At 41.0% G+C, this 24,657-nt stretch overlaps 1 protein-coding gene across 9 annotated transcripts in view; it reads left to right on the top strand.

The window, feature by feature from the left end:
* LOC116840991 (phosphoinositide 3-kinase adapter protein 1) overlaps window positions 1–24,657 on the top strand; it is a 40,421-nt gene that overhangs the window by 3,823 nt on the left and 11,941 nt on the right. Inside the window, exons 1-6 of one of the 9 annotated variants that reach the window (XM_032808427.1) lie at window positions 28–1,200; window positions 1,466–1,643; window positions 2,801–2,866; window positions 4,798–5,224; window positions 6,947–7,162; window positions 7,245–7,522. In XM_032808427.1, coding sequence (XP_032664318.1) covers window positions 2,857–2,866; window positions 4,798–5,224; window positions 6,947–7,162; window positions 7,245–7,522 — 931 coding nt within the window. In that variant the 5' untranslated portion in view covers window positions 28–1,200; window positions 1,466–1,643; window positions 2,801–2,856. Of the gene's footprint in view, window positions 1–26; window positions 1,644–2,800; window positions 2,867–4,797; window positions 5,225–6,946; window positions 7,163–7,244; window positions 7,523–19,992; window positions 20,440–21,181; window positions 23,118–24,657 lie in introns of those variants that run through there. The other 8 variants (XM_032808429.1, XM_032808425.1, XM_032808426.1 and 5 more) reach the window with 8 other exon arrangements.

The following is a 24,657-nucleotide window of genomic DNA, read 5'->3' on the forward strand; positions in this document are numbered from 1 at the left end:
TCTCTCTCTCTCTCTCTCTCTCTCTCTCTCCCTCTCTCTCTCTCTTCCTCTCTCTCACGTGAGAAATTTTCAAGTAATGACTATTAATACAAGTCTTAGACTCGTATTTACGTGTTCACACTTTCTATTATACACAACGAAGGTGCAAGATTAATTTTCGTCATAGAAACCGTCTCGCAAAGACTCCCAGACCGACTTTCATGTGATTCCTCACGCTTTCTTATTCTATAAAAATCGTTTGTTCGATTTATATCGGTGCACTCTCTACGTTTATTTCATGCGTCCTTACATATGTATTTTGTCCGTATCTAATCTGTATCTAATCTGTATCTAATCTGTAGAAGCGATTAGACTTGTATCTCCTCAACAACACGAGGGGACACAAGTTTGAGAAATTCCCTAACAGCCAGGGGACATCCAAAGTACATCTTGAGGAAATCTTGAAGACATTTCTTCGTCCTTAGGACGTCCTCAGGAGACCTTATGCTGTCTGGGTTTGAGAGAAAAATTCATTCTGTCAGAGAGAAAGAAAGAGACAACAATAAGAACGTGACGACGAGCGGTAAACATGAAGGAATAGGGAAACAAGCAATATGGAGCGAAGCTGTTTCACCGGAGGGGAACTCCTCAATTACGCTCGCGCGTTCAACCGGCTCTTTATAGCGGCTCTCGAACAACGCGCGCCGCGTTCGTTCTGGGCGTAGCGTGTGCCGCACATGTGCTCGTTTACAGAAGCACGTGCACCGCCGGATACAAGCCTCTTTTTATCGGACGGGAGTCGCGTTGCAGGTGCAGTTCGGGCGCGATGCAACGAGGCGCGGCGCGACGGCCGGTCGGTACTCCGCGCGACGGTCACAGGAACAGGCCTCTATTAATAGCCACGAATGTGTGTGATTTGTTCGGGAAAGCGCGTCTAGCCGTGGCAACGGCACGACCCGAGCTTCGACCAAGTATGACGAACTTCGGGACCATTTTCAAAAGTTATTTCGCGAGTTAAGCGAAGAGGAGCTCGGAGAGCGGCGTTTCGCGTCGCACCTGCAGAGTCACGCCTGGCGTTTGTGCGAGGTGATGACCGACAAAGAGTTAAACACAGTCGGGACAACAGACGTCGTCTGCTGATAATGACACAACTCGCTCATAGCAGCTCTTATTCAAACGCAATAAATCGTTGACTCGATTCTTCGGAAGGATCATTCTAAGGTAGTTGGTCCGTAAAGCCGCTTTCTTGGTGATGTTTTTAGATATATTTACAAATGTCTAACACATATTGACACTTCCAGTCAAAAATATTACACGCTAAGGCGTGAGAAACGATTGTTTCTTTGTGGATTTCTAAACGCTTTGAGAGTTTGATGGATATTCTCTTGCAATAATACCAAAATTGTGTATATATCATAAATCAATTTATACACATTTTGCACAGGTTTGTCGAGCTATTTCGTATTAACCACTATCTTTTTAACAGTATTGTCACGGACCACCTACCTTAGAAGGATTTTATGAAAGGGCCTTTTGAAAGAATCCAGAAAGATGATACGAGGGTACATATTTCGACGATCCTCTGCAGATATATTAATAGTATCGCATTCTTCCTTCCATCAGCTGATCCATTTGGTGGAGAAGTATATCCGAACGCTTCGTAGGTACGATCACCTTTCTTCCTTCTCTTTTCAGCTTCGCTTTTGAGCTCCCACTATCTCTCTCACTCTTACTTCCACCCTTTAGCGCTCTCTTTCTCTCTCACCCCCCTCTCTTTCTCTTTTCATTTATCTACTCTTCTCTACCAGACGTATTCTCTCTCTTTCTCCTCCTTCTCTCTCTCTCTTTCTCTCTCTCTGTCTCTCCCGGTTGTACGAAAATAGTAACCATCATCCGCAAACTATGAGGGCAGAAAATTGCTGCGGCGTCGCGCATTCGCTGAACTAAATTCGAGGAAACGCGGAGATTCTCGGCTAATGTCATCAGTCGCAGCCACGTGGCTCGACGAAAATAATTGTCATACAAACCCAATATAGCCCCGGGGAAATTATTCCGCTGCTCTGCGCGCACAGGCAAACGCCGCCCTTCAGCGACGAGGCGCTCCTCGAAGATAATATGAGAGCGACGGGTCGCCCCGCGGGTCATTGAAATGTTCCGTCGTTGCACGTCAGCGAACGTTCATTGGTTTCTTCCTCGTGGCACGTCGAAGCCATGGGACTCCTAATTGACAATGTTTCGCGAAAATTTGCAAAGCGCGCTCTGACAATTCCCGGGCGATAGTCGTAGGGACAACAATCACCATCCGGACCATTAAGGTTCTCGCTCGCTAATGGAAGAAGATCTCTTCATAAAGCGGCGTGATCACCTCTTATAAAGCGAGATAGATTTGATAGGTACACCGGTCGAGACTGCCTCCTTCCCCCCAGATAATAACGGCGGATGCGACACGCGGAGAGCAACGTGATAATGTCGCGTGCATAAAACGTGAATGAGCCGTGTGAGGAGGTTGCTCTCGACCCCCATTTCTCCATTCCACCCCCTTCTACGAGTGTAAGCGGGTCGAGTTTCTCTCGCGCGCCCGATGCGCTAAATATAATATTCGCGTGTATTTTCAGCGATGAATGAAAGCGTCGAGAGGAGTTTCACGGAGCCCCTTCTTCTCTTTTCTTCTTTCTCTTTTTCTCTCTCTCTCTCTCTCTCTCTCCCTTTCTCGCAGATCTTTTCTATCAGCAATGAGAAAGCCAGCGAAACACGACGCGCTGCGGTACTTCGGCAACGACAGGACGACGATACATGATTATAATTTATTTTGTGTCGACAGGTATCCCTGCGGCTTCTCTGCCCGCAGCGAGACGCTCTTCGCCGGAGAAGGTCGTCATGGCAGTCGGTGAGTCTTATCCCTTGGCGGCGCGCGATCACCGCATACAGATCGCGACGGCGATCCGCGTTCAGCAGGCCGGACACGTCGTACACAGGCATATAATCGCGCGTCTCCCGCATCTCTCATTCCCGTACGCGGACAAACAGCAGCCGGTACGTCACGGCCGTTTCGGCGAAGCCGCGAGTCGTGCTCGTAATGCAATTTGGCAGTAGCTCGAGAGAGCCGCGTTGTCGAATTTAAACTCGCGATGGCTCCTCCCGGCTCGTCCGCGCCGCACCGGACGATCGAGAGCGTGTGTGGCTCTCGTGAATATCGAGACTCGATTTCGCAGCTAAAAAATTGTCCGAGGGACCTTGAGATCGGCTGCAGTTTCTTCGGGAGATTTGCAACTGAAGAGTAACTCGATAGCTTTGGCACACTCCGTGCAATGGACGGCATGTCGCGCAATCTTATTTTCGCAGAAGCATCTAATTTTACGTGTTGCGAGAAAAATATTCGATTCGAGGTTCTCTGAGCTAGCGATTTCGTGTCACAACGGAATCAAAGAAAAACATGAAACGCAAATCGAACTCTTTCCCTCTCTCTCTCTCTCTCTCTCTCTCTTTCTCCCTTTCTCCGCGAGGAGTACACTGAGAAAAAATACTTGAAAATATATTTGTGGGATATAAAGTCTATTTCTATGAAATAAAATTTATTTCTCTGGAATAAACTTTTTAATTTATAATTAGTATTTTATCCCATAAATAATTCTCAATATCATTTTTCTTTCAATATAAAAACTTTTGTACACAAATTATCGCACACTGAGAAAAAATAGTCGAATATTCTTTTCTGAGGATATAAAGTTTATTCATAAAAATAAACTTTACTTCATAGAAATAAACTTCATGTTTCATAAATAAATTTTAAAGTATTTTTTCTCAGTGTAATCGTAGCACAAGAAATGTTTTAATTCAACTAATTGACAAGTGATTCGTTAAAATAAATCGTCAATGAAACTGTCTTCAATCGAATTTGTCGAAATCAATTGAATTGAAGACCACGTTATTATATTAATTACAATATTTATTAATTAAGAATTAATCATATCAATCGTCAATTAAACACGCGATAACTAATTAAAGAGATAATTGCTCGCAACCCTGCGTCACTGTTATGGGGCAATTCGTGTGTGAAGGCCCTAACGGCGCGGAGAATCGTAAATCGCGGTGGTGCATTTCCGGTGCAGTTACCGCGTATTCCTGCCGGCTCACCGGGTGGGGTAACAATGCAACGTCCGGTCCACCCCCCCACACTGATCCGACCCATCGTAGTGAGGCTCGTTCATGGTGTCCCATGAACGTACGTACACGCGGCTCCCACAGTCGCAGGTGGACTCTCTATTGGTCTAGTCGTGGTCGCGGGTCCAAACCGTGAGAAGAGCGGCCGTCAGCGTCGTAGTCGTCGACCGTCTCGATAAAAGAGAGGGACGCCTCATTCCGCATTCGACGAGTGCACCGACGCGTTCCGCTCCAACCACGTGTACATCGCCGGGGTGTCGCGAATCGTGGTGCGAGAAAACGCGCGAGCGACACTTGCGGCTTGATCTCAACTTGAAATCGGCGATTCGAGATTAGAGTCTTGCGTAGTCCATTCGTCTCCTCGAACGTACAAAGATCCCGGTGGAAAAAGGGACAGAGGAAAAGTTTGTGAAAAAAGGGACCTCTCGACGGATTTTCTTCTCATGAGTAACCGTGCGTCCTAACGATGGACGTGTCCTGGGATTTTGTATAGTTCAGCGCGAATCCGCTTCGTAGCGCTCACGACTTGTGCGAAAATTGCTGGCATACGATGACCATTCATTAATTTTCCGCCAGACCTCAAAGGCGAAAGGGTCTCTTGTCGCAGAGTGCGTGTTTAGTTTACGAGTTGCGACCGTCCGATCCGCATGTTCACAGATAATCCGTCGTACTTCTCGCTGTCCGGCGAGGCGTCGTCGTCGTCGCCGGTGACGACGACGACGACGACGTCGCCCAGGGGCCACCACGGCAGTGGCTTCTCCGCGCTGTTCCGGAGAAGGCCCAACAACAGAATGGGCGGCGCACCCTCTCAGGGTGCCGTCTCCCTCGCGGAATCCACACCCGGTAGCCTGGCGCATCATGAGGGCCGCGGCAACGTGTCGGGCGCGTCCACGCCGACGGAGGAGCGCGCGCCGATGTTGGCGCAGAACGGCGCGGTGCAGCCTGGATGTGGTAAAAGAAGAAGCTTCCGGAACCTCTTCAGGTCTGTGAGCGCAAATGCAGACCATGAAAGGACTCAGAAATTCCTCAAAGGTGACCCGAGGCCGTCTGACGTCGCGCCGCCGTCGCCATATCTGCCTCACAGGTAAGCGTCGCTCTTCAGCATGGGAAAAATAATTTTTTTAGTCAAAGACGACTTTCATCGATTTGGAAAGATCGGGGCTATTTAGCTACCAGGATTAATTGGCAAAACCGATTATTTCTGCTATTTTTTAAAATTACAGAATTAAACAAGCCAAATTTTTAATGTCAAAGATGGCTTTGAAATCCCTACTTGCTTCCCAGCAAACACAGAATATAACTATTATATAACATAGAAGTAACACGTAATATAACGGATGTTATACGTTATTAATGTTAAAGTTACATCATTTTCTTTTATAACTGTAATCTAACTGTGTTTAGAGCTGTAAGTAATAATTCTCTGCTATTTACTCTGCTATTTATAATTGTATAACAACATGACTAAATATAATAGGTTATATAACAAGCGTATTTACATTACATCTATGTTATATAGCATTCTTATATCTAAGGATCGGATCAGTCGCTAGATGGCTTCCATTTTCTCGTGTCTTTCTCGTACGTAAAATATGATTAATATATATAAGAACGATGATCACAAGACAACGCAACTTGTACTATGGAGTCCACTTTTATAGTACAGTGAAGTGATACAGTTTTTGATTAATGAAAATTAGTTACCATAGTAATCCCTTCCATTCGAATATGTACAGAAAGATGGAAATAAATAAATGAAAATAGCTTCAATAGCATAAAATGTCTGAGGACATGCTGGGACACTAAACGTCTAGAATGGCTCTAAGATGATTCTGATATATTTTGTATTATTTGAGAGCTAATTAATTTAGAATGACAAGATATCTTCATGCTATTATCTTTACTAAAAATATTTTTTATACGAAATATATAATTACATTTTGAGGAGCATACTTTTAATTAATTGATATTTTAAATTGAGTGATAGCTTGTAATCTCTGCGTACAATTAAATATCTATAATTACTGGGAAATAATAATTTATATTCCAGCTATATAACATTTCAGCAATATATATAACAGCTATATAACATTTTAGTAATACGTTATATTTCTGTTACATAGCTGCAATATCGTTTGAGTGCGAAATTACAACTAACATATATGTTACATATAACAAACATGTTATATTGCACATTACATTCCGTTATATTACGACGATGTAACTGTGTATATTATTGTGTTTGCTGGGTTGATTCTGAAATATATTAAAGAATAATAGAAATAATCGATTTTGACAACTTGTCTCGGTAACCAACTCGGTCCCCCTTAATGCCCAATATTGCAGCAAAATAATTGGAAACAACCCCGTTCGAATGAATCCTCGATGTTGTAAATTAAGAATAAAAAATAAAAAGTATTGCGTTCTCGTGCAAATCACTACTGTTGTTAATTATAAGTTTGACTTGCTAATTTACGACGCTTTTGCTGTTACGAATGAACGTAGAGTAGAAACATAAATTGAGTCTATAGAACTTGGAAGTCGTCAGTTTGATTCCATCTTTACGCTTCCCATTGTTGAGATTGTGCTGAAGAGTATGCTAATTGTGCTGCTAATAACTAACTGTGATACTTTATGGGCAAACTGTGATTCACTGTTATGGTGAAGGTGATTCACTGTTATAAAGTTTTCACTGAACTTGTAACTGGGTTCAATCTGGATCTTTGTGCTCTTTTTTTTGTATTCATTATCTTTGTGTTTCTCTCTTCTGTTCGTCAAAAGTGCGCTCCTTATTGTATTGACGTAGGTCACATTCGCATTCCGAGAAAGATCGACATCGTCCTAGCCGAGGCAGAAGAGTCCTGAAATCAGCGAGCGAGCTTCTGTCCAACGACATGGTTTTTTGCGGTTTAACGGCCAATTCCAAGCACCGTAATAGCGAGGCTGACTGCAACAACGTCAACAATGACGACGATGACGATGACGACACAGCGGAGGTTTTCCTCGGCGTAAACGACGCCAGGTTAACGACAAAATTGCCTTTTAATCACATGCCTGTCTCCAAAATGGAAACTCCGGAATAATAAATCTGAAACCCTTTCCAGGTATTACAATCTTTCGTCTACGCTTCCTGCGGCCAGCTCGACAACAACTTGCCAAAGAAGGCACTCGATCGGCACTTTCCTCGGGAAAGAAGTATCCGGTAACATCGTGACTAATGTACGACAACAAAAAGCTACAGGATCTAGAAATCCGCTGGAAGCGGACGCGGCTGCCGTTTCTGCATCCGTCGACGATATCGATGGCGGTCCTTGCAATGACGGAGAATCCGTCGCCTGCGTCAGGACCAGACGCAGAAAGCACAGAAACTCATCTAATAAGGGTGAGTTTCTTCAATTTTCCAGCGATTTTCTCATCGGTGGGTACGCGTGATCCCGAGAAAAAACGTACTGAAATACGAAAAGTGGGACAACGTTCTGAAAAATCACTATCGTGAAATTTGAACATTCCGGGGCAACGTATCGAAATTGAATTTTCCCGAAATAGTGAAAGCATGAGGTTGTCAGTAATTTGTCGTATAACTTGTCGAACATGCTTTCACGTTACTCTTGACGTTGTCCCGCTTCTCAAATTTGGGAATTTTTTAAAATTATGCATGTCCATCGATTTATCTAAAAACATTCATTAAATCACGTTGTCCTTCTAAAACAAACGAATGCTTTCTCTAATACTTTATGCAAAACTATATTTAAAAAAAAGTACTTGAACATTTTTCTCAGTATACTACTTTCAGAGAACTATGGTTTCTGCAAATCTTTGTAGAAAGGTCATGTATATAAGGAAAAATACGTACGTATACGTACGTATATGGGTGAAATATAATGAAATATAATGAATATTCTGTCGCCATATTTAGCCTAGTATTTTCTCCATGTAATATTTATACTTATTTGTACATTTTCCCAACTTTTTTCTTCGTCACATCGCAACTAAGACTCCTCCAATCGGCGTCTGAATTTCGGAACGACAACAAATCGCGGAAGTCGCTGTGAGCCGCGCAGATTCCCCCTTCCTCCATTAAAGACGATGATTATTATTTCTATGGCGAGAGGACGGCACTCTCAAGTGGAGAGTTCTCGCATTCCCACGTCTCGTCTGTCGCACGCCCGCATGAAGCGCAAATCACGCGTGCGCTACGATCGTGGTGTTACAAAAGAAAGAACCACTGCGACACAATTTCGATTGCACCCCCCTCGCATCGATTGTTCTTCAATTTCTGTTCTTACGACACTTTCGGGCTGCTCTCGGGTCCTTCAATTACGACGACTCGAAGTGACAAATTGTAAGGGATGTCGCGCGACGATCCATAATTATTGGGCAGCTTTTGTACGAACGAGGACTAGGCGTCTCCGTGTCGGAGACGAAAAGCTAGAAAAGTTAACACTTGAACGTCAAAGAAGACGATTTATGATACTACATGGAGAAAACTAATTTTGTTCTTTTAGCAAAATCGTCGTTGCTACTGCATATTCGTAGTGACATAAAAAAAATTTAGTTGACGTAACTAATTTTAAAAAATTATTTTAAAAAATTATTCGTTATCAGAGTAGAAGTAATTTTGTTGCCAGGATAGAAAAAATTTGTTGAGTGTATTTGTCCTAAGAATCACGTTAATTTGTTATTGATGCAAAATAATGTATCCTTAGCAAATTTATTTGCTATCAGAGCAAAACTGCAACTGCTTATATAAATCCATCATGGTTTTTATAGCAAAATAATTTGTAGATTTAGCAAATTATATTCAGCAAATAGTGATTAGTAAAATCTTTTTGCTGTCCATATAATAACGAAAAGATTTTGCTAGACCAGCAGAAAATTTACTAAGCCAGTAAATTATTTTTCTCCGTATAGAGAATACCAACAGAAAAAGAATTTTATCATTCAGGCGGGAGAAAAATGATGTTATTGATCGCTTCATTATGCGCGCATAAGAATAGATCGCAACTACCGCCCTAATAATTAATGAATTCGGCTCACGCGCGCACATATGATCGTCTTTGAAATTCGAATTAGACCCCAAGATAAATGGCTCATAAAGGATATCCGGCGATCTCGCGATCACGTAACAGATAAAATCCCGGTTAGCAGGTAAACGCTCACGCGCGCTGGGTAGGTCGACTGAAATCCGGCCCGGAAGTTCATAACCTTTAGTATTCGGCGAACGACTTTGCCGCTTTCCGATGGCCGATCGTGCCGGTCGTCGCACAGCCGTGAAACTATGAAATTTACGACGTTACGTGAGCAGTTACACGGACGACGAAGAACTCGTTGACACGCGTAAAATTAATTTCCCTCGTACGAAAACGTCGGGACTCGACCGGCTCTAAAGTTACAGAAAGAGGGAGAAAGTTACAGAAAGTAGCAGTTCCAAAGTTGCAGAGAGGAAAGCCTAAAGACCCATCTTACGGACAACGTCCGTAAGAGTATAACAGCAAGAAGTAAAAAATTGATCAATCGCAGTCGAATATGAGAAAAATAATCAACTATGATTGGTTAATTTTTTACTCTTACAACCATCCTCTTACGACTATTGTAGATCACACTCCGAAATTACTCTAAGGCCCATATTAATAGTCGTTACTTGAAACTACTTGCCCTACGTGAGATACTCGAATCTGAATTTAAAGTCAGATGAGAGTTTTTTATTTGGATTATACAGGGTGTCCCAGATCACCTTCACAATCTCTTGTGAGGACGTAGAGCGGATTGAGATGAACACAAAAGTCTAATACTGTTTTGCGATATTCGCAATAAATCTCAAGATATTAATTAAAAAAGATCGATGAATAATCACGCGCGATATGGTAGATGAGCTGCAGTGGCGTCGTCTATCGTTGTATACTTACACATTAAGTCAAACTGAACAAAAAAGTCCTCTACCATTTTGCAAATGATCACATAGATTTTCAGATATTAAAGAAAATTAAAGAAAATTTGTGCATTATAGTACACAATCTTGTGATAATTTTTTTTTTATTAATATCTGAAAATCTATGTTGTCATTTGCAAAATGGTAGAGAACTTTTATGTTCAGTTGGACTTAATGTAAAAGTATACAACGGTAGACGGCGCCATTGCAGCTCATCTACTATATCGCGTACGATCATTTACCAATCTTTTTTTAATTAATATCTGGACTATTATTGCGAATATCGCAAAATGATATGATATGATAGGACTTTTGCATTCATTTCAATCTGCTCTACGTTCTCACGAGAGATTGTGAAGGTGATCTGGGACACCTGTATAATATGTGTAACATCACATTTGCAATTGCGATTCGGCTAAAAAAACTCACGTCTAACTCTGAATTAAAATCTGGGTGTCTCACCTGCAGCAAGTTTCAAGTAACGACTACTAACACCGATCACGTATGATGACATATCTAAAACTTACAAAAAGTTTCATCTCAATATTCCCAACGGTTCTCGAATACGAGGGAACATGTAAAACAAGCAAACGTATACAGGACAAGCTGAAAACCTTTTTTCCGAAATCGGTTGAAAAGGAACAACGAGAGAAAGATGAAATGTGATACACGTGGATTGATATCTTGATATTGATAACGTCGCGCACGGAAAATGTCTGTGAAAATGTGCGCACGTGCGAGCTATCGTGAAATCTCAAATCAGGAAAGTCAAATGGGCGAGGTCAGATCGCGCCGTGCGTGCACGTGCACACGCGAAAATGCTGACCTCGGTCAGCATCCGGCCGCTCTTTAATTACAGCCAGAAATGAATTACAGATATTCACACAGCAGAACCGCGAAAAAAAACAGAGAAAAGGAATGATTCCCTCCCCTCCCCATTTGCGCCGATGGCGTTCGTGTAATAAAAGTATATATTAGTAAATACGCGGGAATCCATTTCGTGTCAGGCAATTATCCTTGTTATCTCGATTAATTTGACTTAGTAATTGGATCAAATCGGCGCATCCGGTCGCGCCAGAGAAATTTCCGCGTGGCCACTCCGCCAGATTTCGAATCGGACATCGCTCCTTTTTCCGCGGCAACGCGCACGGAAACTCGGTGATTTTTGCACGTAGAGTTTCCATATTCATTCGTGGAGTTGTTGCCGAGCTCTCTCTCTCTCTCTCTCTCCCTCTCTCTCTCGCGTCCTCCCTTCCCCTCCCAAAGAACTGTTTATTTGCGCTGTAAATGTTATCGCGCGTGCTGCGAAACGCGCGAAAAACAGATACCCGAACATGCTCGCGTAGTTTCGGTTTCGTTTGTAGAATGCCAGGGTGTTTTCACGTGCCTTCCGTTGCACGCATTGCACAGTGTATCGCTTACCCAGCACGAAACGGAAATATCCGTCCATATGTTGACACGAGGTCGTACAGGAGTTCTCGCACATCCTACAGCCACGTCGAAAGAATACGCTCCCTCGTGCCGTAAATTTTTGTCCCTTCCGGACCGAGGAAGGGATAGGTCCGAATGAATAATCGTGTCCTGCACCCCGAGTTGAAATTTGTGTATATGTGTGTTCACTGTGTGTGTACTTTTGGCCTCAATATTCCATTTAATACCTGCTTTAATGCTCTGAAAAACTCTGCTATGATAAACGTATATCGAAAGAGAGAATAATAATGATAAGCTAATCTTATGATGAGAGCAAAGAATCTTATGCAACGAAAAAAAAGAATTATTCATACGATGTGTATTAACTCACGTGACTTAACGTAAGTCGAATGTCTCCCGTTAAAAGAGCAACCGGTCGTGGCGATGGCAAACAAAACGAGCGTCGGACGATAGATCAAGCCACATAAATCTATTGAAAGGCGGAGGTCAGTAACCGCGAGATTAAGCATTCCGCCTGCATATTCGATTCCATCCTCATATTATTTGCCGGTTATACTTCCTGGTGTTGCTCCAGCACGAATCCGGCGCTTCCGGCGCTGACAGTTAGTCACCACGAGACGTCGCGAGATATCGAGCTGTCACGACACAACGCTACCCGACTAGAAATTTACTCCATGATGGTCATCAGGTTGATCCCAATCAGATATTTGATATTTGTATCAAATATCAAGGTGTTATCAGGTTCTGATAAATAATATGGCGATAATACAACGTGGAGATTAGGATTATATTAATAATTCGGTCTCTGCTAACCCATTAAACATTAAACAGTTACACAAACCCTAAAAGAGTAAAATTTACCGAACATGTCCTCTTTTGCTCATAATTCCTTATAACTGCCCGAAAAATTGTCAAAAATTAATGTTTCTTTCTGTTTTAGTCAAAAATCGTCGTGGAATATGATTTCATTAATATTTTTATAATTTAATAAAATTAAGGAAATGTAATAATATAAAATATAAAACATCTTTCTTTCAAAATCTACTTTTTCCAAGCTGATCTGGGTAAATTTTACTATTTAAGGTAATTTTTACTATTAATAGACTATTAATTTTTACTATTAATTACTAATTATACCATAATTATACCATAATATGTAGAGATCAAATCTTTAACGCTCTCACCGGAGCGTAAAAACAAGCCCGACCGGCATTCTTTTTTTCTTAATAAAGCAACGAGAGTACGTAACGCATTTTGACGATATATAACATTGCGTCGCGATCTCGTGCGAGATTCTCGCGTCCGCTTTTTTATCTTTATTTTTATCCTCGCTTGACCTTTCTTCCTACCGTGTGCGTGTGTCGATAATAAAAAAAACTCAGATGATACATCTTCCAGGATTTAATCATCCTTAATTATCTCCGCTTCAAGATGCGAGTTCTGAAATCGCGTCAATTAAATTGCACGAATCGCGTCGGTGTAATTAGCAGCAATTAATGTCCGACTCTGCATGTCGAAGTGTGTTCGTTCCATCAGTAGACCCACGCCTTATTCGACTTTTGTTGTCAGACTTGTTCGCGGCGACGGTGTGTAGAGTAAGTCGCAAAACAGTTTAAACACAATAAATTTCAGAGTGCAACGAATAGTTCAATAAGAGGACGAATTAGTGAAAAAACAAGTTCTCTCATTGGACCATCGACTACGCTCTGAAGTTCATTGTATCTAAAAGATGATCTTGCAGTCGCATAAGAAAAATTATCTAGATACGAGAAATTAGCTAAGGTGAATAAACGACTCATCGCACACACGGCGTCATGAATACGCGGACATTTATCCCTAACAAGATAAGATCTTCTGGAAACGTTCAAGAACAGCGCAGGCATGTCCTAAGGACATTGGACGTTCCCAGACGTCCTCTGGACATCTTTGCTGTTAGGAACTAGATCGAGAATTATACGATTCTCAGCCTTACACATAATACTTGAGATTGAAAATCGTATAAGTAACACTGATTAGAATGATAGTTATAATAGCGTTAATTATAACGATTTCAATCTTATTCGTACACGCATAAAGCCAAAAATCCTGTAACTCTCGATCTAGAGAATGTTCAGGCATCCATCACGTCGTGTACGCGCGTGATTGACGACGTCGACGACGTTGTGATCGTTTTAAGTACGACGCAAACATCCGGAGGGCAGGTAGGGATATTTTTCAGATGTAATGTTTACGCGAGCGCGCTATAAATGTTTACGTTCTCGTTCGCGAGATTTTGTCCAGAAGTCGACGCGTGAAACGACGCGGCTTCCCCGTAAAACCGCCTGAAAACTTCGCTCTACCGCCAATCGTTTACGTTTCACCGAACAAGTTGCATTGCTCGCTCGAGAAGATGGCTTTGCAGTCGCGTAGGGAAAATTATCTGGATGCGAGAAATTAACTAAGATGGATAAACAACTAGGAGTAGAATCCACTTGAAGCTCCTATCCAACTATTTATCTGGACATCTTATGTCGCGAATAAAATAATCGTAACCGACATATATCAAAAGCAAATAAGTCAAGTTATATAACGATGCAATTGTAATAGGAGCAATCCATTTTTTAAGAGTACTTTTGGGAGGGAGAAGAATCACGGTATCGAGGATTTCTTTTAACTTGTCTGGACATCTTATTACGCGAGCAAAAAAATCGTGATCAACATATATCGAGAGCAAATAAATCAAACTATATAATGATGCAATTGTGATGGGAACAATCCACTTTTTAAAAGTACTTTACTCTTGTTAAGCTATCTAGCCGTTTGTAATTTTTTTAGCTATAGCTAAAAATTTTCTGTCCGTAGCAAAGAATAACAAAAAATTAACAAAAAACTCATGGTATATTCGATTTTTGCTGTGATGTATGCAAATGCTATTTCTAAAAGTAGCTAGATAGCTTAATATCTAACCGTTCATATCTTTCTTATGGCTACAACAAAAAAATTGCTTCCTGCGTCAAAAAAGTAAATAATTAGCAAATAATTACTATATATTGCTTTTTGTGTTCTGATGATTTGGCTCAGACAGCTTAAGAAACCTGAATTCTACAGCGAATACGCAGAAGCCTAATCAATATAGATGGCAGAGACAGGATTTCTACTTGAACTATTTGTGAAATTTAGCAAGAAAAAATCATGAAAAATATCTTTATTTTCGACATGTTAATTTTCAAATAAGATTGCACAGCGTTAAACATGTCAAAAAATAGACATTTTCCAAACAGGAATGTCCCCTTTTCTGTGCAGATATTGCTGGAACGCTGCTGCTGTAAATTCTACGTACCACAGACAATTTTCTGGCGAGTACAAGAAACAGCGATAAATTAGAACTGCGACATTTAGAATTCTATCTGAAGCAGCAAAACATTTGTTCGAGTGTTTCGTTAATAATTCACGCGCGCGCGCGCAACAAACGGAAGATTAGTACGTCGGTGAGCAGCTTGTCGGGCACACGCGCTCCTATTAACTCGACACGTCGATAAATAAATAAACAACTTTGCAACGAATTGGGAAACAACGTCGATTCTATTTCGCTGACTAGCGTAACGTTGCGTGGAACTTCAAAGCGCGATATTCAGCGCCACTATTTTACATGACAAAACAGAAACCGCACCCGCGCGCACACGCACACACACACATGCACGTGCACACGCTCCACACATGAGAGAGCTACAGAGCTTTTAAGAGACCGATATCGAACGGTCGATATGGTGGTGCACGCTTTTGCGGATCGGGAAGAAGAAATATACTGAAAATTTCCCCGCTGGGAATACATATCGCCAGGCTCGCTTTATTTGAAACGTCAATTTAGATTCGTGCTTGAAAAGGGATTCGAGAGGCGCGATAAGAGTTGGAACGACCATCAAGTACATAAACGAGCTTTGATTGGTCAATACGCGATGTCCGGTAACTGCGATTTATCCAGCGAACCGAAAGCCGCGTCCGCCGTTATTCGCCGATAACTCTCGCTCGCTCATGTATCGATCCCGTGCCGATCGCCCGCGGCCGGATTGCATTTCTCTTCGAATCGACTCGCGATATCCGTCGCGCGGAGCATTCGGAAAATAAAGCGCCGCTCTCTGCGAGCGAAAAAGAATTTAGTTAAAAAGAGGGGAAAAAGAAAGAATTAATAAATGAACGAGAGGGAGAATTCCGCGGAAAATATCACGTTGCATTTCACGTGTCGCGGAAGACCGTGAGAGACGCGTGAGCCATTGCTTCGTAAATAAAGTTGTTTACGAGGTGCATTGGCAATACGACGCGCGCGTGTATCACGTCCCTCACGCATACGAGTACGCGCACACACACGCGCGCGCGCGCACGACGGCTATAAATGTATACACGGTGTGCGCACGGTCTTAACTATATAATTAAATAATGGCAAGTAGAGTTTCGTCGTGCTTTTTCCCTGCGGATTCATAAACCGGTGCTCGAGGTAAACGAGATAATCTCGATCGCTTCCCCGTCGGCTATTTTTACAGAGAGCCTGTGGGGCGACGTTGGTCCCGTTGTTAATTAACCTTTTATCACTGCATAGCTACCGAAGCGGTCAAAATTACGGATTTGTAATCTATATGTGTACAAAATAGAATGTCCGTCCGAATATGTTCCCTATTAACTCTTAAACCCTTTGACTGATCTCGATGAAATTTTACGTAGTTATCCTCTAAGATCTGCAAAATTATTTTTATATCGTATATCACACAAAGTGTTAGATTTATTACAATTGTTTTTATTAAGCATCAGATTTATTTCTGCATGGAGTGAATTTTATAGTAAAAATTGCTGTAGAATTTTGTAACCGAAGAATAGATAGAATCAGTTGACTATCATCTTATCTCATGTGCGCTATTTATATTTTGGAAATTGAAATGTGCTGTTAAACAGTTTATTGTATTTTTTGTGAAATTTGCTTCGTTTCTAGCGAGACTTGTTATGTTTCTTAACAAGATGTGTACCGAGAGATGATCAAGTTCGACGTCGCGCGCGACTGTTTTCCATCAGGTCGCCGAAAGCATAGGAAGAGGATTAGGGCAATGGACGAAACGTATTTACACTCTTTCCAGCTTAAAATAAGACGCGTACCCGACCAGATAGGAAAACACTATTTACTTTGAGGGGAGATTTCACACAACGCGTATACCTCTCCTCGCGAGCTTGCGGCGGCGGCGATTGCATGTATATCCTTATACGCTTCTCGTGTTCCGTCTTTAAAAAAAAGGAAAAAAAAAGGAGGAGGAGGGAATAAGGAAAGGGAAACGGGACCCCGAAGCCATTCCTGACGAGATTCCTCCTCTGAAACAACATTCGAAGTTGTGGAGGAATTTATTCACCTTACATCACCTCTAATTTTCTATTTACTCTAAGGAGAGGCTCGGGAAATTCTCGTTTCCCGTGGGTTGAGAGGCCGGAGGAGGTGTGAGTAAATCCTTAAAATATTCCACAAATAAGCCGTGACACCAGACGGATCGTGTCAGGGAGAGCCCAGTGAGAAAAATCAAATCCTCTTACCGAATGTAACAAGTTACTGCGCGAGTGTTTCGCTGCATCATTGTTTCAGGTCGCGCACCGCAAGATTAGATCTCCGTTAGGCTCGTTAAAGCCCGTGACTAGGCGCCTATCCTCCCTGGTGAATCCCACGATTTGATTACAGGACGAGAATGTCTCCTCGACTCCTGGAATGACGGAAACTTGAGCGCGTGGCACTCTCGTTTCTCGCGACGCCTCAGGCCGTGATTTTTCCCGTGCGAAGAAAGCTATCTTTCCCGACGACGACCGAGATTGCTCCCGAACTCTCCGCGAAGACACCACCGAATGATCCTCGTCTGACGCATGTGTGAGCGCCGCGAGAAAATTTTATCGGTCATTATTCCCCATAACGGCCGGCGATTCTCTTGTCAATCAGTCAGTGATTTCTGAGAAAACGGATAAAACCTACAAACGGCGCCGACTTATCGTCTTCTGTCCCTCCGAGAAATTTATAAATGGCGCGCGTGTGTACGCGCAGTGTTCGAATGCCGCAAGCCGCGTTGGTGCAAGTGCACGGAGAAAATGTTGCAGTAAAAATCACGTTAGAATTATATTTCTTCTTGAGACGTCTATCGAAAAACTGAACTACACGAAAATCGTAGTATAAATTGCTATATGCGGAAAGAATATATCATAGTTTCTTTCATATAAATTCTTTTCGATAGCAATTCTTTACTATAAAATTCTTTCTATGCAGAAGTAGTAAATCTGACGTTCTTTCTGGTATACGATATAAAAAGAAATTTTATACAATAATTATAATATTATAATAAAATAAAAGAAATAATTATACAATAATTTTACAGTAAAGAATTAAACATGTATTTTTAAACAAATATATAATAACTTCAATCATAATTCTGTATGCTGTAAAGTTATCAAAATTTTGCTGTAATTTTTACTACAATATTTCTTCCGTGTACGCGAATGATGATTTCGTATCCGCTCTTCTTATTTTTCTTATTTTTCATAGAAATTACCTAATCATCCACCCAAACTCGCTCTCTTTATACCGTCAAGTTCGGAGTGAAAAATCATCGGAATTCGAATCGTTTAAGGTACGTGAATGGGTCGGAGTAAAATCGACACGAATGCAATGCAGAGACGATCTCGAGTGTAAGATACGAGGAACCGCGCTCTCTTTCTCTCTCTCATGGACCTCAAGACGGTTATTATTCTCTCGCCGGTCCCTCGACCGAGTGACTCAGTCTCCTCTTCTGATCTGACTAATTGAAGCAGCCCAATTTCTGTAACAACCGTGGCTAGATATGCGCGCGACGTGTGTGCACATCGAGCTAGAAGCGAACGCGTTGCTATCACGCTACATCGAGCATCGTGTCGTGCTTTGGATCAGTGTTAGGTCGATGAAAATTCGCTTTCACTAAAACAGCCGACAACGTGGACAATATAACGCACACGATCAAGCATTAATTACGCCGATAAGCGATTCAACAGTGACGGAAACGAAGCGGGCCCGACCGGCGCACCAACGGAATTTCGATTCCTCTGTGAATGGGAGCCCTGTTTAGCGACTCCGCTTTTAGGAAATTATGAATCGAGCGTAAACGGACGATAAAAGCCTCACGAGTGATTCCGTTTCTCGGCTCCCTCGCGGACTAACGTTGCTTAAACGGACGAACGAAATCGTATGTTACAAATATAAACGCGATATTTCGATCACGTAACAGCTGATTATACGGTATTACGTTAATCTATTTCTCAAATTTCTTAAAATAATATTTCACTCGAAAAATAGAGCGACTATCAACTCGCTCAAGTGATCTTTCACTCATATAGAGTGAATTCTGCACTCCAAATCGGCGAATGAATATTTCCACTCGAAATAGGCCATAGTTATGATCAATTAAGATTAATCCAACCCACAAAATTATGACTTTTTAGTTTTTGTATCATCAGTGGGTAGTCCACTATGTTTTTCTGTATAAAACAAAAAATTCAGGTCTATAATTAATTAAAAAAAAGTTTTTATTTTCTACTAGTTACGCGCTATTTTTTACTAATTGCATTTTTTATCCATTTTTCAAGAATTGAACTTGTCAATAAATATCCTTAAAAAGAAAAAATTTGACTCAGATTGACTTCTTGAACGATTCCGAAGAACCTCACTTGCCATTTATACTTTTTAAGTCATGTATCGAAATTTTCATTTTCATTTTTCTCAAAACGTACTACCGATCGAAGAATGAATCTGATACGCTGTATCGTTATAGGAACACGTTTACTCTAACCGACTGAAACATTCGCTCGTATGAAGTTAGAATCCACTCCAAGCTTGAGTAAAACATTCACTCTTACGATTCCGAGTAGCAGTATCTTCACTACACTACACTACTTTAAATGAAAATACCTTCACCCTTCACTCGTTTTGAGTGAGATTCCACCCCAAATTTAGAGAGTAAACGGAAAATCGACGAGTTTAGACGCAAACTGCTCTAAGATAACGAAGGTATGACTCATATTTATTCATAGAATATATTAGTTGACACATCCTTACGCTCGCGATAATATATATTATCACACGGAATTCCGTCCGACATTCAGTAACTTTCGCGATCACCGTATCTTTTCCGCTAATCCGGTTGTTGCCTCATGCGCGCCACTTATTTCTTCAGACATGACGTGCGTGAAATAAATGTCACACGAATGCGCAATACAAAATCGACGATCAACATTTCCGTCTTTTTTTTCCTCTTTTTTTTTTTACTCTTCGCTTCTTTTCTTTACTGGAAAATGGCACAGAATTTGAATTTCGCCGAGAACGCGTCTCGCGCATTAATAAAGTCGAGGATCGACGGATCGCCACGTGGATCCAAAGAAAATTCTTCGTCGCGTACGCTGCGCCTGCGCCAAGAAGCGCGCCGCGATGCAGACATAAGAAGCGAACGCTCGCGTCCGTTCAGTAGCGTCGCGCGTCACGTTGGAGATCGGTTTTATCCTCGTCGAGTTCGTGTGTATATTTTCTTATGAATTTCCTGAAATGTACAAGTCAAAAGTTAAAGCTGACGTATTTTCGGTGGATCCAGTTTCCAATACGATAGATACGAGAAGAATGCGCTTCGCGCGCGCCGTTACGCGCGGATCGCTTTGACGCGCTTACGTAGTGTCGAAATTCAAAATTATGCCGGCTTCAATTTTCATTTTTGACACGAAAATCTCTTATCATTGAGTCGCACCGTGTCCCGAGTGATCATTTGTTTCATCCAGAAACCGTTAATAACTTTCTTTCCTTTTTAGTGAGTCGAAACGTGCGAATGGGCTCGATCTGTGTATTGATTTAGTTGGTCGTAATAGGCAAATGAAAATGAAGATAAAAGCCGAGGATTATTACGCCAAACGGAGCGCCGAGTACTTCGGTAATTATCTTTCGGAATCAGCTTGCGCATTCCAATCGTAATAGTAAGATTAATTGTTCAATTATGAGGGAACGAGCGATTTTGTGAGAACTTTATCCCGAGTAAAAATTTACGATATTTGCAGGAATGCACGTCAAATTGTATGATTATTATAATAATTGTTATAATAATTATGATTAAAACTATAATTATATATCATAATAATAACAATATATACTAAAAAAAATACTTTAAAATTTATTTTTTGGATATAAAGTTTATTTCTGTGAAATAAAGTTTATTTCTGTGAAATAAAGTGTATTTTCCTCTGAGAATAAATTTTATATTCTCTATAAATAAATTTTTAAATATTTCTTTCTCAGTATATAAGTTTCTGAAAATTCGTACATATTATATGAGAACTATCGTTTACACAGAAAAGTAAACTCCGTTGGTGTAACTGAATTTTCTGTTGATCGGAGTCAGACGAAAACTCAATTGTAGGATGTACAGTAGGTTAGCAAAACGGTTTAAGCACAATGAATTTTAAATGGCACTATATCAGGGAATGGGACTTTTACGAGAAGTTGGGAGCTATATATATATATATATATATATATATATATATATATATATATATAAAATAAACAAACATATATATATATATGTTTATTTATTTATTTATAAAATATATAAAATATATTCGTGCATCATAATTGTTGATTATTCGAGAAATCAGCAATGCCTAGAATATTCAACGACTATGAACGAATTATGATGCCCGAATATTTTATATATGATGTCTTTCTTTCTTTCTCTTGACTGAAAATTTTAAATGCCCCATCATTCTAAGGAATATGACCACATTTATGAAACTTAGTGTACAAACAAGTTATACAAATATTTTTCTGATAATGAAAATATCATTTTTTGTAACAGAGTTTTCATAGGATCTTTATTCCTTATACGTATCTGGAAAAAAATGTCTCTTGATTTAATTGAATAAGGACCGAGCAAAAACTCGCTGACGAGAGAAATAATAAAAAATATTTCTGTTATCACGACTGAGAAAAACTAAGAAACATTCAGCTGTATTAAAACTCGATAGACGTGACTGAGAACGATTGAATGAGTAGCAACCTTTCCTACGGGAATCTTACTGTTACTACAACTACTGGATTTTCATTTGATTCTTAGACAACAGAAAATTCACTTACACTGTAAGATGTAATGTGGAGATGTTTTTTTTCCGTTTATCAATAAGGCAACGAAAGGTGTAAAACGTTGCTTATTCCGCGCGAATTTGCGATACGTCTTTCGCGAATACTTCATGAAGTCGTCAGCTATCATTCCGATGCACTCTGTGCAGGATACGTGCGGTATGTTAATCAAATGCAAAACCAACTGTACGGCGCGAATGCGAATGAAGTTGAGGTGCCGTCATATTGACGCAAACCATCCTCTATACCTGCCAATTCTATAACCAGATAAACTGTCGCGTCAGCACTGAAAATTATAATAACTCGATCATCTGATAATCACTTTTCTCTAACAAATCCTTTGTGCTGATAACATAAAGTGAAATCAAGAAATATAAGATTCCCTCTGCTGTACAAACAACCATGGAATTTCATTCATGAAAATTTCTCAGTTGAATTGAGCCTCGAGAGACACGACTCAGGGGAAAATATAAAAGGCAGATAGAAAAGATAGAAGATATGAAAGATATAGAAAATATAGAAGATATATAAAGAAAATAGAAGATATATTATGGGATGTTCCCTGCTGAATATGATGCAAAGGAAACAATAGCAAATGCTGGTTTTCCTTTTCAGTGATTTTGCATGTCTCTTTCAGAACACTCTTTAAGAAATTTTATGAATGAATTGTACTATAAGGTATACCATATATCCTTTGTATATAAATATTTTAAAAAAGATGCAAAGTCACTATTGCGAAAGAAAGCCAGCATTTTCTTTTCTATTCATAATTTTTTAAGCAGGGTTTACCTTGTGAAAATAAAAAATATCTCGACAGAGGAAGACCTACAGAGAGGCAGCGCGAATAGATTACACTGACCGAGCGTAATTACGAGGGTTTCTAATGAATTCCGCTGCCAGATTCGGCCGGTCGGTTGTATAATAATACCGCCATTGTTTGACGTAGTCAGCGGGGTCACGGGCGATTCGAATGGAGAAACCGAGGCTTCGTATGCGCCGCACGTGAGGAGAAAATTATGGGCATCTCCTAAATCGCCTCGTCGTGGCTAAGCGTGAAAACAATGCACGCGGGTGGGGCCTCGAAATAAACGGTACGAGTTCCTTTCGAGAGAGGCATTATCGGCCAGTCGTTCATCGTCGTTCACGGACTCGTCCTCGTGTTGTCGCGATCGGCAGAGGGCAGTAGAAACTCACGGTCTCGTGTTTGAAAAATATGAGAGAAGCGTCCGGGCAATTTCAGTATTAAGAACCGTTCGATATTTGTTTCCGGCCGCTGAAAATTAATTTAACGACGAGGGGAAGGAGAGAAGTGTACTGAAGACACGCATATTTCCTTTCCATGCTGTGTCTTTTTCGAAAACTTCGAGCTCAATCCATTCGGAAAATCCGGGAAGACTTTTAAAATGGACGTGGTCTGTGCGAGTCCTCGGTCGAGAAGACGTAACAGGCCGAATTTCCTAGATCTGTCCGCCGTGAAGCGTAAGTTCAAACGCGACTATGCGAATCGGCGAAAACGCGATGTCTCGTGCGAATTGCGTATGTGGCGTGTATCGTCTCGATAATTGCGAGAAAGAGTAGCGAATCGTAAATCGTGAAGCATTGTGCTAACATGCCTCTCGTCGAGAGAAAAAGAGAGAGAGAAAGAAGGAGGGGAGAGAAAGAGAGAGAGAGAGAGAGAGAGTTCATCTTTTTGTAGCAATTATCATCGTACAAGAGCGACCCACGACCCACGTGCGTTACAAACCGACTGTATTTCCCGCGATATTATCGTTGCGGTTTCTCTCGTTGAAACAGCCGGATATTGCAGTCGGTTAAGGGTCAAGACGAAATCCTCGAAACACGACTTATGACAATTGCGTATCGTGAAGATAACGCAACGAAACATCTCTCAAATATGGGGAATTCAAAAAAGCACACTCGAAGTAGCCGAAATCAGAGTAGTTACATACAAAGAAAGGACATTTCTGTACACATATTCTTATGTGAAATAAAAAGCTAAGATTCCTAATTTTTCCTAATTTTTCTTTTAAGCAGGATTTTATGTTTGTTATTTTTTGTCTCTCTCTCTCTCTCTCTCTCTCTCTCTCTCTCTCTCTCTCTCTCTCTCTCTCTCTCTTGCCCTCGACTCGTAACGATTATTTTGTTTCTTGCGAGATCTCTCTTTGCTTCGACCTTTCAGACCTTTTCGTACATGGTAATTTTTCTTGATCGTTAATTTTCATTCTCTGTTTCGCCCGTCACGCCAATCTACGAGATTTCTACACCTGATGTATGTCTTGTAATAATCTAATGTAAGTTTGCTTTCTCGGTATTGCCGAGTCTTGGGTTACGTGTTACAAAGAGACATTTGTAGATCGTAAAACTCACCGACGGCCGATCGGCCGTCAGCAGAAGTGCTGACGAAAAATGTCTGCACGCACGCGATACGCTGCGCGTATACATACACATATCGTACCTTTCTCTCAAAGTCGTATGAATTCAAATATACGAGAAGATAAGGAGAGGCGGTTGGGGACAGAAGGAAAGAAGAACAAGGTTTCACGCGCGCGCGATATTGTACGCGAGCTGAGCACGTGCTGCCACGTGTCTCGCGGTCCTCGCGCGACACCACACTACCACCATCATCGGGAATTTTCTACGGAGAAATAAAAGATTTGTGTGTCACACTGATGAAATCGTGTTAATGGACATCCATGGTCGTTAACGCGTCCTCGTGAAAAGCAGGCGGGAAGAAGAGAAGAAACGAGTAGGTGGACGGAGGAAGAGTGAGAAAGAAAGAGAGAATCCTTCGTATCGTTTTTACGACTTGTGTGGTTCGTGTGGATAGGGTGGCCAACTCTTAATCAGTCAATTTCAGAATATCGACCTTAAAAACACAATTTTAAAAATCGGGATTTTTCCCGATGGTATATCAGATAAAATAGTCTTATAATATTAACACATGTCCCTTCTTCATACACCGATGTATATATATATATATATATATATATATATATATATATATATATATATATATATA

This window comes from Odontomachus brunneus, unplaced genomic scaffold (genome assembly GCF_010583005.1).
Source record: "Odontomachus brunneus isolate Ranch 3 - 2012 unplaced genomic scaffold, Obru_v1 Obru_scaffold_013, whole genome shotgun sequence".
In the NCBI taxonomy this organism is placed as follows: domain Eukaryota; kingdom Metazoa; phylum Arthropoda; class Insecta; order Hymenoptera; family Formicidae; genus Odontomachus; species Odontomachus brunneus.